The sequence below is a fragment of the Pecten maximus genome, chromosome 12, assembly GCF_902652985.1.
Source record: "Pecten maximus chromosome 12, xPecMax1.1, whole genome shotgun sequence".
Taxonomy (NCBI): Eukaryota; Metazoa; Mollusca; class Bivalvia; order Pectinida; family Pectinidae; genus Pecten; species Pecten maximus.
In genome coordinates, this window is record NC_047026.1 from 40,041,854 (window position 1) to 40,054,947 (window position 13,094).

General features: G+C 36.7%; 1 protein-coding gene across 1 annotated transcript in view; it reads left to right on the top strand.

Moving 5' to 3' along the window:
- The window catches only part of LOC117339040, a 107,468-nt gene that overhangs the window by 60,733 nt on the left and 33,641 nt on the right, over nucleotides 1-13,094 (top strand). Inside the window, exons 53-62 of the mRNA XM_033900404.1 lie at nucleotides 1,930-2,044; nucleotides 3,761-4,399; nucleotides 5,017-5,243; nucleotides 5,959-6,051; nucleotides 7,124-7,498; nucleotides 7,755-7,831; nucleotides 8,056-8,119; nucleotides 9,190-9,396; nucleotides 10,660-10,768; nucleotides 12,342-12,450. Coding sequence (XP_033756295.1) covers nucleotides 1,930-2,044; nucleotides 3,761-4,399; nucleotides 5,017-5,243; nucleotides 5,959-6,051; nucleotides 7,124-7,498; nucleotides 7,755-7,831; nucleotides 8,056-8,119; nucleotides 9,190-9,396; nucleotides 10,660-10,768; nucleotides 12,342-12,450 — 2,015 coding nt within the window. The remainder of the gene's footprint in view (nucleotides 1-1,929; nucleotides 2,045-3,760; nucleotides 4,400-5,016; nucleotides 5,244-5,958; nucleotides 6,052-7,123; nucleotides 7,499-7,754; nucleotides 7,832-8,055; nucleotides 8,120-9,189; nucleotides 9,397-10,659; nucleotides 10,769-12,341; nucleotides 12,451-13,094) is intronic.

Sequence of the window (13,094 nt, forward strand, 5' to 3'; positions counted from 1 at the left end):
GGTCTTACTGAGGAGAAGTAAGCTCAAACTGGGTAGGGTCTTACTGAGAGAAGTAAGCTCAAACTGGGTAGGTCTTACTGAGGAGAGGTAAGCTCAAACTGGGTAGGTCTTACTGAGGAGAAGTAAGCTCAAACTGGGTAGGTCTTACTGAGGAGAAGTAAGCTCAAACTGGGTAGGGTCTTACTGAGAGAAGTAAGCTCAAACTGGGTAGGTCTTACTGAGGAGAAGTAAGCTCAAACTGGGTAGGTCTTACTGAGGAGAAGTAAGCTCAAACTGGGTAGGTCTTACTGAGGAGAAGTAAGCTCAAACTGGGTAGGTCTTACTGAGAGAAGTACGCTCAAACTGGGTAGGTCTTACTGAGGAGAAGTAAGCTCAAACAGGGTAGGTCTTACTTAGAGAAGTAAGCTCAAACAGGGTAGGTCTTACTGAGGAGAAGTAAGCTCAAACTGGGTAGGTCTTACTGAGATAAGTAAGCTCAAACTGGGTAGGTCTTATTGAGGAGAAGTAAGCTCAAACTGGGTAGGTCTTACTGAGAGAAGTAAGCTCAAACTGGGTAGGTCTTACTGAGAGAAATAAGCTCAAACTGGGTAGGTCTTACTGAGAGAAGTAAGCTCAAGCTCAAACTGGGTAGGTCTTACTGAGGAGAAGTAAGCTCAAACTGGGTAGGTCTTACTGAGGAGAAGTAAGCTCAAACTGGGTAGGGTCTTACTGAGAGAAGTAAGCTCAAACTGGGTAGGTCTTACTGAGGAGAGGTAAGCTCAAACTGGGTAGGTCTTACTGAGGAGAAGTAAGCTCAAACTGGGTAGGTCTTACTGAGGAGAAGTAAGCTCAAACTGGGTAGGGTCTTACTGAGAGAAGTAAGCTCAAACTGGGTAGGTCTTACTGAGGAGAAGTTAGCTCAAACTGGGTAGGTCTTACTGAGGAGAAGTAAGCTCAAACTGGGTAGGTCTTACTGAGGAGAAGTAAGCTCAAACTGGGTAGGTCTTACTGAGGAGAAGTAAGCTCAAACTGGGTAGGTCTTACTGAGAGAAGTACGCTCAAACTGGGTAGGTCTTACTGAGGAGAAGTAAGCTCAAACAGGGTAGGTCTTACTGAGAGAAGTAAGCTCAAACAGGGTAGGTCTTACTGAGGAGAAGTAAGCTCAAACTGGGTAGGTCTTACTGAGATAAGTAAGCTCAAACTGGGTAGGTCTTATTGAGGAGAAGTAAGCTCAAACTGGGTAGGTCTTACTGAGAGAAGTAAGCTCAAACTGGGTAGGTCTTACTGAGATAAGTAAGCTCAAACTGGGTAGGTCTTACTGAGGAGAAGTAAGCTCAAACTGGGTAGGTCTTACTGAGAGAAGTAAGCTCAAACAGGTTAGGTCTTGCTGAAAATTAATAACCAACTTAGAAGAATTTTACAATTTGGGTCTCAAGCCATCATTTTGTTATTTTGAATTTAATAAATTACAGAAATTTTATGAATACATGATAAAATATCTTATTGTTATGTAAACAATACACGTACATGTATCAAAAGCAGCATTTGCATTAAAAAGGGAGATTTTGTGTTTTCTCCTCATTCTCATGTTTATTTAAGGATTGCACAAGATAAGAAAATTATCTTTTTATGGATAGACAAAAAACCGAAGTGCACTCTGAATAAACCACACAGTGGTTTGTACGAGTGCATTTCCATGTAATTAAGCTGTACTGATATTCAGTTAAGGTGAATGGTATGTAAATTTCAACAAAGTCCTGTAAGACCGAAGTGTATGATTGCCCGAGTTGTTGTTGAAACCAAGGTTTTTTTCTGAAAACTTTCTAATATCTGTATGATGTCATCAGAACATGAAGTTTGATTTCTACATGTATTTCTAAATGGATACTCTCTAAATATTCTATTTAATGTAAGTTTAAAGAGCATCTTTATACTTTATCAACCTTACAGGCGGACGTATGTAGAATTAATACAGTCTGTTACGAGGACGGGACGGTCAATGAGAACAATGAAAATGAAGTCTGTGATATAAGTCAGTCCCTCACAAGCTGGACACAACTACAGGGTAAGTGACCAGTACTTGAATAAGTGTAATAGGAGAGGAGTAATGAAAAATACCCTGTAATAGGAAGGAGTAATGAAAAATACCCTGTAATAGGAAGGAGTAATGAAAAATACCCTGTAATAGGAAGGAGTAATGAAAAATATCCTGTAATAGGAAGGAGTAATGAAAAATATCCTGTAATAGGAAGGAGTAATGAAAAATACCCTGTAATAGGAAGGAGTAATGAAAAATACCCTGTAATAGGAAGGAGTAATGGAAAATATCCTGTAATAGGAAGGAGTAATGAAAAATACCCTGTAATAGGAAGGAGTAATGAAAAATATCCTGTAATAGGAAGGAGTAATGAAAAATACCCTGTAATAGGAAGGAGTAATGAAAAATACCCTGTAATAGGAAGGAGTAATGAAAAATACCCTATAATAGGAAGGAGTAATGAAAAATACCCTGTGATAGGAAGGAGTAATGAAAAATACCCTGTAATAGGAAGGAGTAATGAAAAATATCCTATAACAGGAAGGAGTAATGAAAAATACCCTGTAATAGGAAGGAGTAATGAAAAATACTGTGTAATAGGAAGGAGTAATGAAAAATACCCTGTAATAGGAAGGAGTAATGAAAAATACCCTGTAATAGGAAGGAGTAATGAAAAATACCCTGTAATAGGAAGGAGTAATGAAAAATACCCTGTAATAGGAAGGAGTAATGAAAAATACCCTGTAATAGGAAGGAGTAATGAAAAATACCCTGTAATAGGAAGGAGTAATGAAAAATACCCTGTAATAGGAAGGAGTAATGAAAAATACCCTGTAATAGGAAGGAGTAATGAAAAATACCCTGTAATAGGAAGGAGTAATGAAAAATACCCTGTAATAGGAAGGAGTAATGAAAAATACCCTGTAATAGGAAGGAGTAATGAAAAATACCCTGTAATAGGAAGGAGTAATGAAAAATACCTTGTAATAGGAAGGAGTAATGAAAAATACCCTTTAATAGGAAGGAGTAATGAAAAATACCCTGTAATAGGAAGGAGTAATGAAAAATACCCTGTAATAGGAAGGAGTAATGAAAAATACCCTGTAATAGGAAGGAGTAATGAAAAATACCCTGTAATAGGAAGGAGTAATGAAAAATACCCTGTAATAGAGAGGAGTAATGAAAAATACCCTGTAATAGAGAGGAGTAATGAAAAATACCCTGTAATAGGAAGGAGTAATGAAAAATACCTTGTAATAGGAAGGAGTAATGAAAAATACCCTGTAATAGGAAGGAGTAATAAAAAATACCCTATAATAGGAAGGAGTAATGAAAAATACCCTTTAATAGAGAGGAGTAATGAAAAATACCCTGTAATAGAGAGGAGTAATGAAAAATACCATGTAATAGGAAGGAGTAATGAAAAATACCTTGTAATAGGAAGGAGTAATGAAAAATATCCTGCCCTTGCTGGGACTCGAGCTAGCAACCTCTCAATTTCACCTACCACTAGGCTAAAGAAAAATTCCCACTAGTCTGAGCTTGTAAGGTGCTTATACTCTCTACTTTAACATAAGTTACGACAATGGGATTTAATTTGTATTAACTTCAAACCTGTCCATGTTTGCTCTTTGGAAAGTCTGGCAGTTTATTAATAGCAATATTCCATTTAAATATTTCAAATTTGCTTTTCTGGAAAGCAGACTTGAATATTGAAATTAAAACGAACATTCCGTCTTTCAGCTGATACCGTGACTGTTCATTACTTCCTGTTTCTGAGGATTGTGTCATCCATCTTATATGCTGGGAAATATCAGTTCAATCTGATTGGTACGCCTCAGCTGGTCTACGGGTCACTTGGAGGCTTTGCAGTTCATCTAAACGGTATCGACCAGGCTTTTGATATTGGTGACTACACCACCGGTTGCCTAGGAAACATAGAACGATGCAACCTTGGTGTGACTTTCTCCTTTGGACTGGAAATACGATCTGTGACTGAGTCCAAGGTCTATGTATTGAGCAACGGTGGAGATGACGTAGATAAGTATGGATATGCCATGTGGTTCACTGGGAATCGGCTGTACTGTAGGGTCACTACTCAGACAAGGGAGTGGACCGTGTATACTAACAAATTTAAGATTGAGCGATACTATCTTGTCCAGTTCTCATGGAGTCTACAGACTGGACTTAAGCTATATTTAGACAACAACAGAGTTGCCAAGACAACAAGCTACGTTGATAGAAGTACAACAAGTTTAACCTTGAGTACCAATTTTTACTTCGGACAGTCTTTGACGGGAGGTTTCTGTAACATGGTGCTCGATAGATTCTCCGTTGTTACCGCTTCCTTGGATATCATACAGCAACTTGACATCACCTACGGTAAGTTCTGTATGTCATGAAGGTCGTAAAATATTAGATAATGTTTTTCAAATAAATTTACTTCATCCCATTGATTTTGAGTCTTCGATAAGAGATATGTACATATTCAGGAGAAAAAGATGGTTGCTTGATTCTTGTTAAATAAATGTTCTTTAACTTTAACCTTTCACATATGTTTGTCGATAGAAAAGTATAATTAGGAGTAAGAGAGCAAAAAATGTGTAAAGAAACTTTAAATTCTGTAGGTTAAGGAATGTTCCTACTACAAATATGACCAGATTTCATAGAAAAATATCTTTTTTTGGCGGTGTTCTGGTCAAATATCAAAAACTTCCAAACGCGACAGTGAAAAAATGTCTTCAAACTTCAACCGTGTCAAAGAGAAAGGATGAGAAATGTAGATAAGTTTTGTAATGGTTGACACAAAGATACCGCTAGCTTTATGTTCATATCATTCTAGTTACCAGTGAAGCTTCCTATTTTATAATGAGTTTGTTAAGGATGCATTCAAATAGGATTATTAGGACATGTATAAAGTGTTTTGAGTATTTTTAATTTTATTTTTATAAAACTTTACAAACACAATTAATGTTAACTTTGAACTGTGACATTTATAGCTCTGCCAACATTTGATGAGGAGCCTGAAATTGATGTGGAGGTCGTAAATGGCAGTGTGTCTCTGATGTGTACCTTCAAGCCTATCACCGTGACAACTCAATCATACCTGTACAAGGTTGTTTGGTACAATGAAAATAGAACTGTGGCCACATATGACCTTGACAACGTCACATTCTCCAGCAGATTGACCGAGGAAACACTGGGACGAGTTATCTATGGCAGCAAGGTATTCTAGAATCTTCCAAATAATTCTCCATTGTCCCTTTCATGAAGTGGTGAGAGATATGATGTCATTAACCTTTTGCCATCCATCTTTCCATCTTACAAATTTGCTGGAGATGAGTGTTTGGCATACATTCATTTATAGATATATGATACTAATATTTTGAAGTTTTAAGTTACCTTGCGAAATCTCAAGGGACCTGTTGCAATCACCTTTTCTCTGTTGTTGTGCATCGTCTTCGTTAACAATGCACACGACTTAAGGTCATGATTTTGGGCCATAATCATTCTAGGATGAATGGCTTGATGAAATGAATCACACTGACCTACTTTCAAGGTCATGGGGTCAAAGGTGTTAAAATCTTTAAAACAACTTCTCAATAATCAAGAGAGCCAGGTCTTAATTGGTATTATGCCAGTTGCATGCTGGGATGGAAGGACCTTGGTCTACTTTTCAAGGTCACATTTGTGAGATGTGTTATCTTATAAACGAAACATCTATCTTGATATTCATGAATCAGAACACACACTTGTTTGTGTTAAAACCTTGAGGCTGTGCAATCATATTGGATTTTTTTTTCTCAAAAATTTGGACAGGGCTAAATTTGTGTTTAGTAATGTTTTTGTCAAAGAGAGTGGGGTCATACATGTCTGTATATCATATATGGTCTCTTTTACTTAGATGGCTTTGTTTAATGTTTCATTATATTACTTTATAGATAATGTGTGGGGTGATGGCCTGCTTTGCTAAGGATTGTAATGGCACTACCGGGGCGGAGAGGCGGAGCGATTCCTTGGTGACCTCTGTACAGGTAAGTTAGGTCAATCTTTGATGAGGATTGTAACAACACTACAGGGCCGGAGAGGTGGAGCGATTCCTTGATGACCTCTGTACAGGTAAGTTAGGTCAATCTTTGATGAGGATTGTAACGGCACTTCAGGGCCGGAGAGGTGGAGCGATTCCTTGATGACCTCTGTACAGGTAAGTTAGGTCAATCTTTGATGAGGATTGTAATGACACTACAGGGCCGGAGAGGTGGAGCGATTCCTTGATGACCTCTGTACAGGTAAGTTAGGTCAATCTTTGATGAGGATTGTAACAACACTACAGGACCGGAGAGGTGGAGCGATTCCTTGATGACCTCTGTACAGGTAAGTTAGGTCAATCTTTGATGAGGATTGTAACAGCACTTCAGGGCCGGAGAGGTGGAGCGATTCCTTGATGACCTCTGTACAGGTAAGTTAGGTCAATCTTTGATGAGGATTGTAATGACACTACAGGGCCGGAGAGGTGGAGCGATTCCTTGATGACCTCTGTACAGGTAAGTTAGGTCAATCTTTGATGAGGATTGTAATGACACTACAGGGCCGGAGAGGTGGAGCGATTCCTTGATGACCTCTGTACAGGTAAGTTAGGTCAATCTTTGATGAGGATTGTAACAACACTACAGGGCCGGAGAGGTGGAGCGATTCCTTGATGACCTCTGTACAGGTAAGTTAGGTCAATCTTTGATAAGGATTTACTTCTGTACAGGTAAGTTAGGTCAATCTTTGATGAGGATTGTAACAACACTACAGGGCCAGAGATGTGGAGCGATTCCTTGGTGACCTCTGTACAGGTAAGTTAGGTCAATCTTTGATGAGGATTGTAACAACACTACAGGGCCGGAGAGGTGGAGCGATTCCTTGGTGACCTCTGTACAGGTAAGTTAGGTCAATCTTTGATGAGGATTTAGCTCTGTACAGGTAAGTTAGGTCAATCTTTGATGAGGATTGTAACGCTTGTTGTGATATTAATGTTATAATATTTTTGTTATGATGTCATGGTTGTGATGGTATTGTTTTGATGTCATTGTTGACTATTGTGATATTGACTATTTTTAGGTGGATGACAAACCCCTGAAGGTGTATGAAGGAGGAGTCTCTAAGTGTGTGTCGGTCAGATCTCTACTTCCTCCCAGGATGTTCTGTAGTGATGTGGACACCAACTGTAGCATACAGATATCCCATAATTTCTCGAAGGCAATGGTCAATTACTGTCCCTCTGGACTTCAACTTCCTCAGGCCATGTTCCAAGTCGGTGGCAATGACAGTTGTTCTGTCCACATAACAGATAAGAACTGGATGTCTGAGGTCTGCATCAAGGTCAGAGCTACACTTGACGGCCTCAAGGACAAGGACCAAGAACAGACTGTCCTCCTGATGCCGATGTTGTGGGATGGTACAAATGTTACAGAACTAACTTCACTGTCAATATCAGTGAGTAGTCTCCCTTTGTTGTCATGTCTATTGACAATATTATTAGAAATAAGGTCTTAGTAAACTGAAATTGATAATTGTGTTCAAACTTGATTGTATATATTTTGAACTTGTACTGTTGTGTTTTATGTTCATCTTCAACTTTGAATTCCCCTACCATCACTTTCAGATTGCTATGAGGTTGATATTGTGGAAAATAACTCATTGTTAATGATAAAAATAGAATTTGTAAGAAATGTATCTGATTATTTTACAGGTGGAAGTAATTGATCAGGATCGTACTGCAACATGTAGATCTGTAAATGACCCACACATCACTACATTTGATAAGAGGTAAGCTTGTTTCTGACCCATTTTTACAAATCTTTTTTTTTTTGCATTAGGATTTAACTCTAAAATTGCAGTGTGTAAATAAGACCATTTGAAAATAGGTTCATGTAACATAATCACAATAAGTTATTGTTGTCTATTTAATTTTTTCTTGTGGTATTTTAAGAAATGATGATAAAATAAAGAAAAAAAAAGGTTTTCAATTATTAATTGTAATCTTTTTTCAGAACATATGACAATTTCCTTGAGGGCGAATTTGTGTTATACCGACACAAGACCCTACCATATGAGGTAAGTCCTTCAGACCTATGTCGAGGGGTGTTTTACTCCCCCATCTATAACACTCCACCTTTATGTTCAATCTCTGTTATACAGTAAGCCGTTTTCATTTATCACAATACAAACTGTTAGAGCAGTTGTCCCTGAAGTTGTTCTGTTTGAAATAAAAACAGACCTAGTGATTTTATGTTGCTTTTTGATGAACCTTGAAGAATACTTTAAAGGCCTGTATAATATCTGTAGGTCTGTCAAGGATTATGCCTGATATGTTAAATCAAAAATAGGTAATTGGTTTGTCTGCATAGACGACCAGGCCCCGAGTGACCTAAGTTGATTTTTAGCTCACTAGTTACTAATAATCATGAGCTATAATGCTGTACCCCTGGCATCCGCATTGGTGGCCCACCCACTTTAAAGTTTTTGAGGCTTGTAAGTCCAAAAGTATATACCTCACAACCATCTAATTTGGTTTATACGTTCATTAGAGGTCTAGGACTGATGCTATTGCAAAATCATGCAGAAAATATTTTTGATTCATTCCCATTTTACCATTTTGTTGACTTAACATTTTGGCATCAAAATCCACTTTAAAGATTTTTGGGTAAGTTTTTGGAAAGCTTGTAAGCTCACACCCTTCTAATTTGGTTTATACATCCATTAAAGGTCTGGGAGTGATATTATAATTATGTGACATACAATTTCAAAATGACATGCTTATACATACATAAAAAATGAATGCATAGTGTGATTCCTGCTGCCGCTGATCTTCACAATAATTGATTGCAATTGTTTAATTCACAATCACGTATACTGCAAAAACTAGGTCAGGTTGACCTACATTTATTGCTTACCTGCATGGTAACTGACCTTGTGTTGACTCCATTGATATCAAAGTGGGAGTTGTGGAATATGTTATTGTCGCAATCTATTACCCATCAAATGACTTGTCATGGATTAAAATTCTCTATGGAATTCTCAAAATACATTATTTCTAGATTGACCTTGCATGAAAAGAAATATGTTCAAATATTCCTCTATACTAATTTCTAAATATTTATTCATTTTTTTTTTTTTTTATTTAGGTGAGAGGATTTTACCGCAGTTGTAACAAGCGTGCCTCATGTAATTGTGCTGCAGCCATACGATCGGGTGATGATGTCATTGTGTTTAATCGGTGTGGTACCTCCGCTAAGGGTAAAAAGACACCTCTGATTCCACGTATATACGTCAACGGTGTCCTGACTGAAGGAACCTACATTATCAGTTTTAACAACGGCAAGACATACAAGGTTTGTCTGGATTTGTAAACTTAACAATGTTTGTCTCGATTTGTACACTATACAAGGTTTGTCTGGATTTGTACACTTAACAATGTTTGTCTCGATTTGTACACTATACAAGGTTTGTCTGGATTTGTACACTTAACAATGTTTGTCTGGATTTGTACACTTAACAAGGTTTGTCTGGATTTGTACACTATACAAGGTTTGTCTGGATTTGTACACTATACAAGGTTTGTCTGGATTTGTACACTATACAAGGTTTGTCTGGATTTGTAAACTTAACAATGTTTGTCTGGATTTGTACACTATACAAGGTTTGTCTGGATTTGTACACTTAACAATGTTTGTCTGGATTTGTACACTATACAATGTTTGTCTGGATTTGTAAACTTAACAATGTTTGTCTGGATTTGTACACTATACAAGGTTTGTCTGGATTTGTACACTATACAAGGTTTGTCTGGATTTGTACACTATACAAGGTTTGTCTGGATTTGTACACTATACAAGGTTTGTCTGGATTTGTAAACTTAACAATGTTTGTCTCGATTTGTACACTATACAAGGTTTGTCTGGATTTGTACACTTAACAATGTTTGTCTGGATTTGTACACTATACAAGGTTTGTCTGGATTTGTACACTTAACAATGTTTGTCTGGATTTGTACACTATACAATGTTTGTCTGGATTTGTAAACTTAACAATGTTTGTCTGGATTTGTACACTATACAAGGTTTGTCTGGATTTGTACACTATACAAGGTTTGTCTGGATTTGTACACTATACAAGGTTTGTCTGGATTTGTAAACTTAACAATGTTTGTCTCGATTTGTACACTATACAAGGTTTGTCTGGATTTGTAAACTTAACAATGTTTGTCTCGATTTGTACACTATACAAGGTTTGTCTGGATTTGTAAACTTAACAATGTTTGTCTGGATTTGTACACTATACAAGGTTTGTCTGGATTTGTAAACTTAACAATGTTTGTCTGGATTTGTACACTATACAAGGTTTGTCTGGATTTGTAAACTTAACAATGTTTGTCTCCATTTGTACACTATACAAGGTTTGTCTGGATTTGTAAACTTAACAAGGTTTGGTCTCAATTTGTACACTATACAAGGTTTGTGTATGTCCTTGTACTTTAAAATCTTAGAAATTTCTGTCTGATAGAGTTGTGGTTAACACTTTTTTTATACTAAGTATCTTCTTTAGAACTATAATTGTGAGGAACTGCGTTACATTGCTTTAACTTATCTCTACAGGTGGTGTTACCAACAGGTGGTTATGTCACTGTGATGATCGCTGGTAAAAAGAAGGAATACATCAACATATTTTACAAGGCTGCCGCAATCGACTTTGGCAACGCTGAAGGTAAAACTGAATGTGAAGTGGATATGGTTAAATACCAAGACTTTTAGTCAATGTTTCTTTGGTTTTTGGTTGTAATACATTTTTTACATTATAAGTATTGTACAGTAGGACATGACTGAACAGCTCAGGGGACAGAATACGTTTGGTTACACAGATCTTAATATATGTCGTTTTATAATTAACATCTGAAAGGAAACATGTGTATCGCATAAAGTTTAGTTTTTGTTTTTTGTTTTTTCTCCATGTCATTTTTGAAATCTTCTTGACTGCATACCTATTACCTCATTAGTTCTGATATAATATACAGTCAAACGTTGTTAGTTCTGATATAATATACAGTCAAACGTTGTTAGTTCTGATATAATATACAGTCAAACGTTGTTAGTTCTGATGTAATATACAGTCAAACGTTGTTAGTTCTGATATAATATACAGTCAAACGTTGTTAGTTCTGATATAATATACTGTCAAACGTTGTTAGTTCTGATGTAATATACAGTCAAACGTTGTTAGTTCTGATGTAATATACAGTCAAACGTTGTTAGTTCTGATGTAATATACAGTCAAACGTTGTTAGTTCTGATGTAATATACAGTCAAACGTTGTTAGTTCTGATGTAATATAGTCAAACGTTGTTAGTTCTGATGTAATATACAGTCAAACGTTGTTAGTTCTGATATAATATACAGTCAAACGTTGTTAGTTCTGATGTAATATAGTCAAACGTTGTTAGTTCTGATGTAATATACAGTCCAACCTCGTTAGTTCTGATATAATATACAGTCAAACGTTGTTAGTTCTGATGTAATATAGTCAAACGTTGTTAGTTCTGATATAATATACAGTCAAACGTTGTTAGTTCTGATATAATATACTGTCAAACCTCGTTAGTTCTGATATAATATACAGTCAAACCTCGTTAGTTCTGATATAATATACAGTCAAACCTCGTTAGTTCTGATGTAATATACAGTCAAACCTCGTTAGTTCTGATGTAATATACTGTCAAACCTCGTTAGTTCTGATGTAATATACAGTCCAACCTCGTTAGTTCTGATGTAATATACAGTCCAACCTCGTTAGTTCTGATGTAATATACAGTCAAACCTCGTTAGTTCTGATGTAATATACAGTCCAACCTCGTTAGTTCTGATGTAATATACAGTCAAACCTCGTTAGTTCTGATGTAATATACAGTCAAACCTCGTTAGTTCTGATGTAATATACAGTCCAACCTCGTTAGTTCTGATGTAATATACAGTCCAACCTCGTTAGTTCTGATGTAATATACAGTCAAACCTCGTTAGTTCTGATGTAATATACTGTCAAACCTCGTTAGTTCTGATGTAATATACAGTCAAACATCTTGTAATCAGTTGGGGTCGAGAGAAGAAAACCTTAAGATATCCTGAGTATTCCTATAACTCTGTATATTCTATAAACAGACTTTTGTTGGAACTTAAGTTAAGCAGGGTCTTTGAGTTCTAAGTTAGAGTTGGAGGTAACATAGATTGTATATACTGTGAGTGTATTGATTGATGTTTAAATAAAACCATTGCTTTGTTGTTGTCAGGTCTATGTGGAAACTTTGATGACGACCCCGGCAACGATCTTATACATCCTGATGGGACAGAGTATTTCGGAACAGAAAAACGTCCAAAGGAATTCTCTAAAAGCTGGAGGTAAGGTGTCTACATTTGCTATGATACAAAATATATGCTTTAAAAAAATGGTGTGCCCAACAAGGAAATTATTCAATGGTCCGATTTACTGGAGAGTGTTATTTACATGTCCCGGCTATAGGGTTACCAAAGACCTTGTGTAAACACCCGTATCTACGGCATTATTTACATGTCCCGGCTATAGGGTTACCAAAGACCTTGTGTAAACACCCGTATCTACGGCATTATTTACATGTCCCGGCTATAGGGTTACCAGAGACCTTGTGTAAACACCCGTATCTACGGCGTTATTTACATGTTCGGGCTATAGGGTTACCAGAGACCTTGTGTTTACCCCGTATCTACGGCGTTATTTACATGTCCCGGCTATAGGGTTACCAGAGAACTTGTATATACACCCGTATCTATGGCAGATTTGCCTTGATTGCTACAATTCTCTACCTCCTGAGCCGTTGTCTGTCTCCATCCCCCCAATCCTCTCTAATTATGTATTATGTCCATATAGGTTGTACACAAATAACTTATGACCAATAGAGTGACTTATTACATAAAGTTGACAGATATACTGTAAAGATGATAATTCATAAATCTAAAGATTTTAAACATTAATTGAAATTTGTAATATTTGTGAGAAAAATATGTCA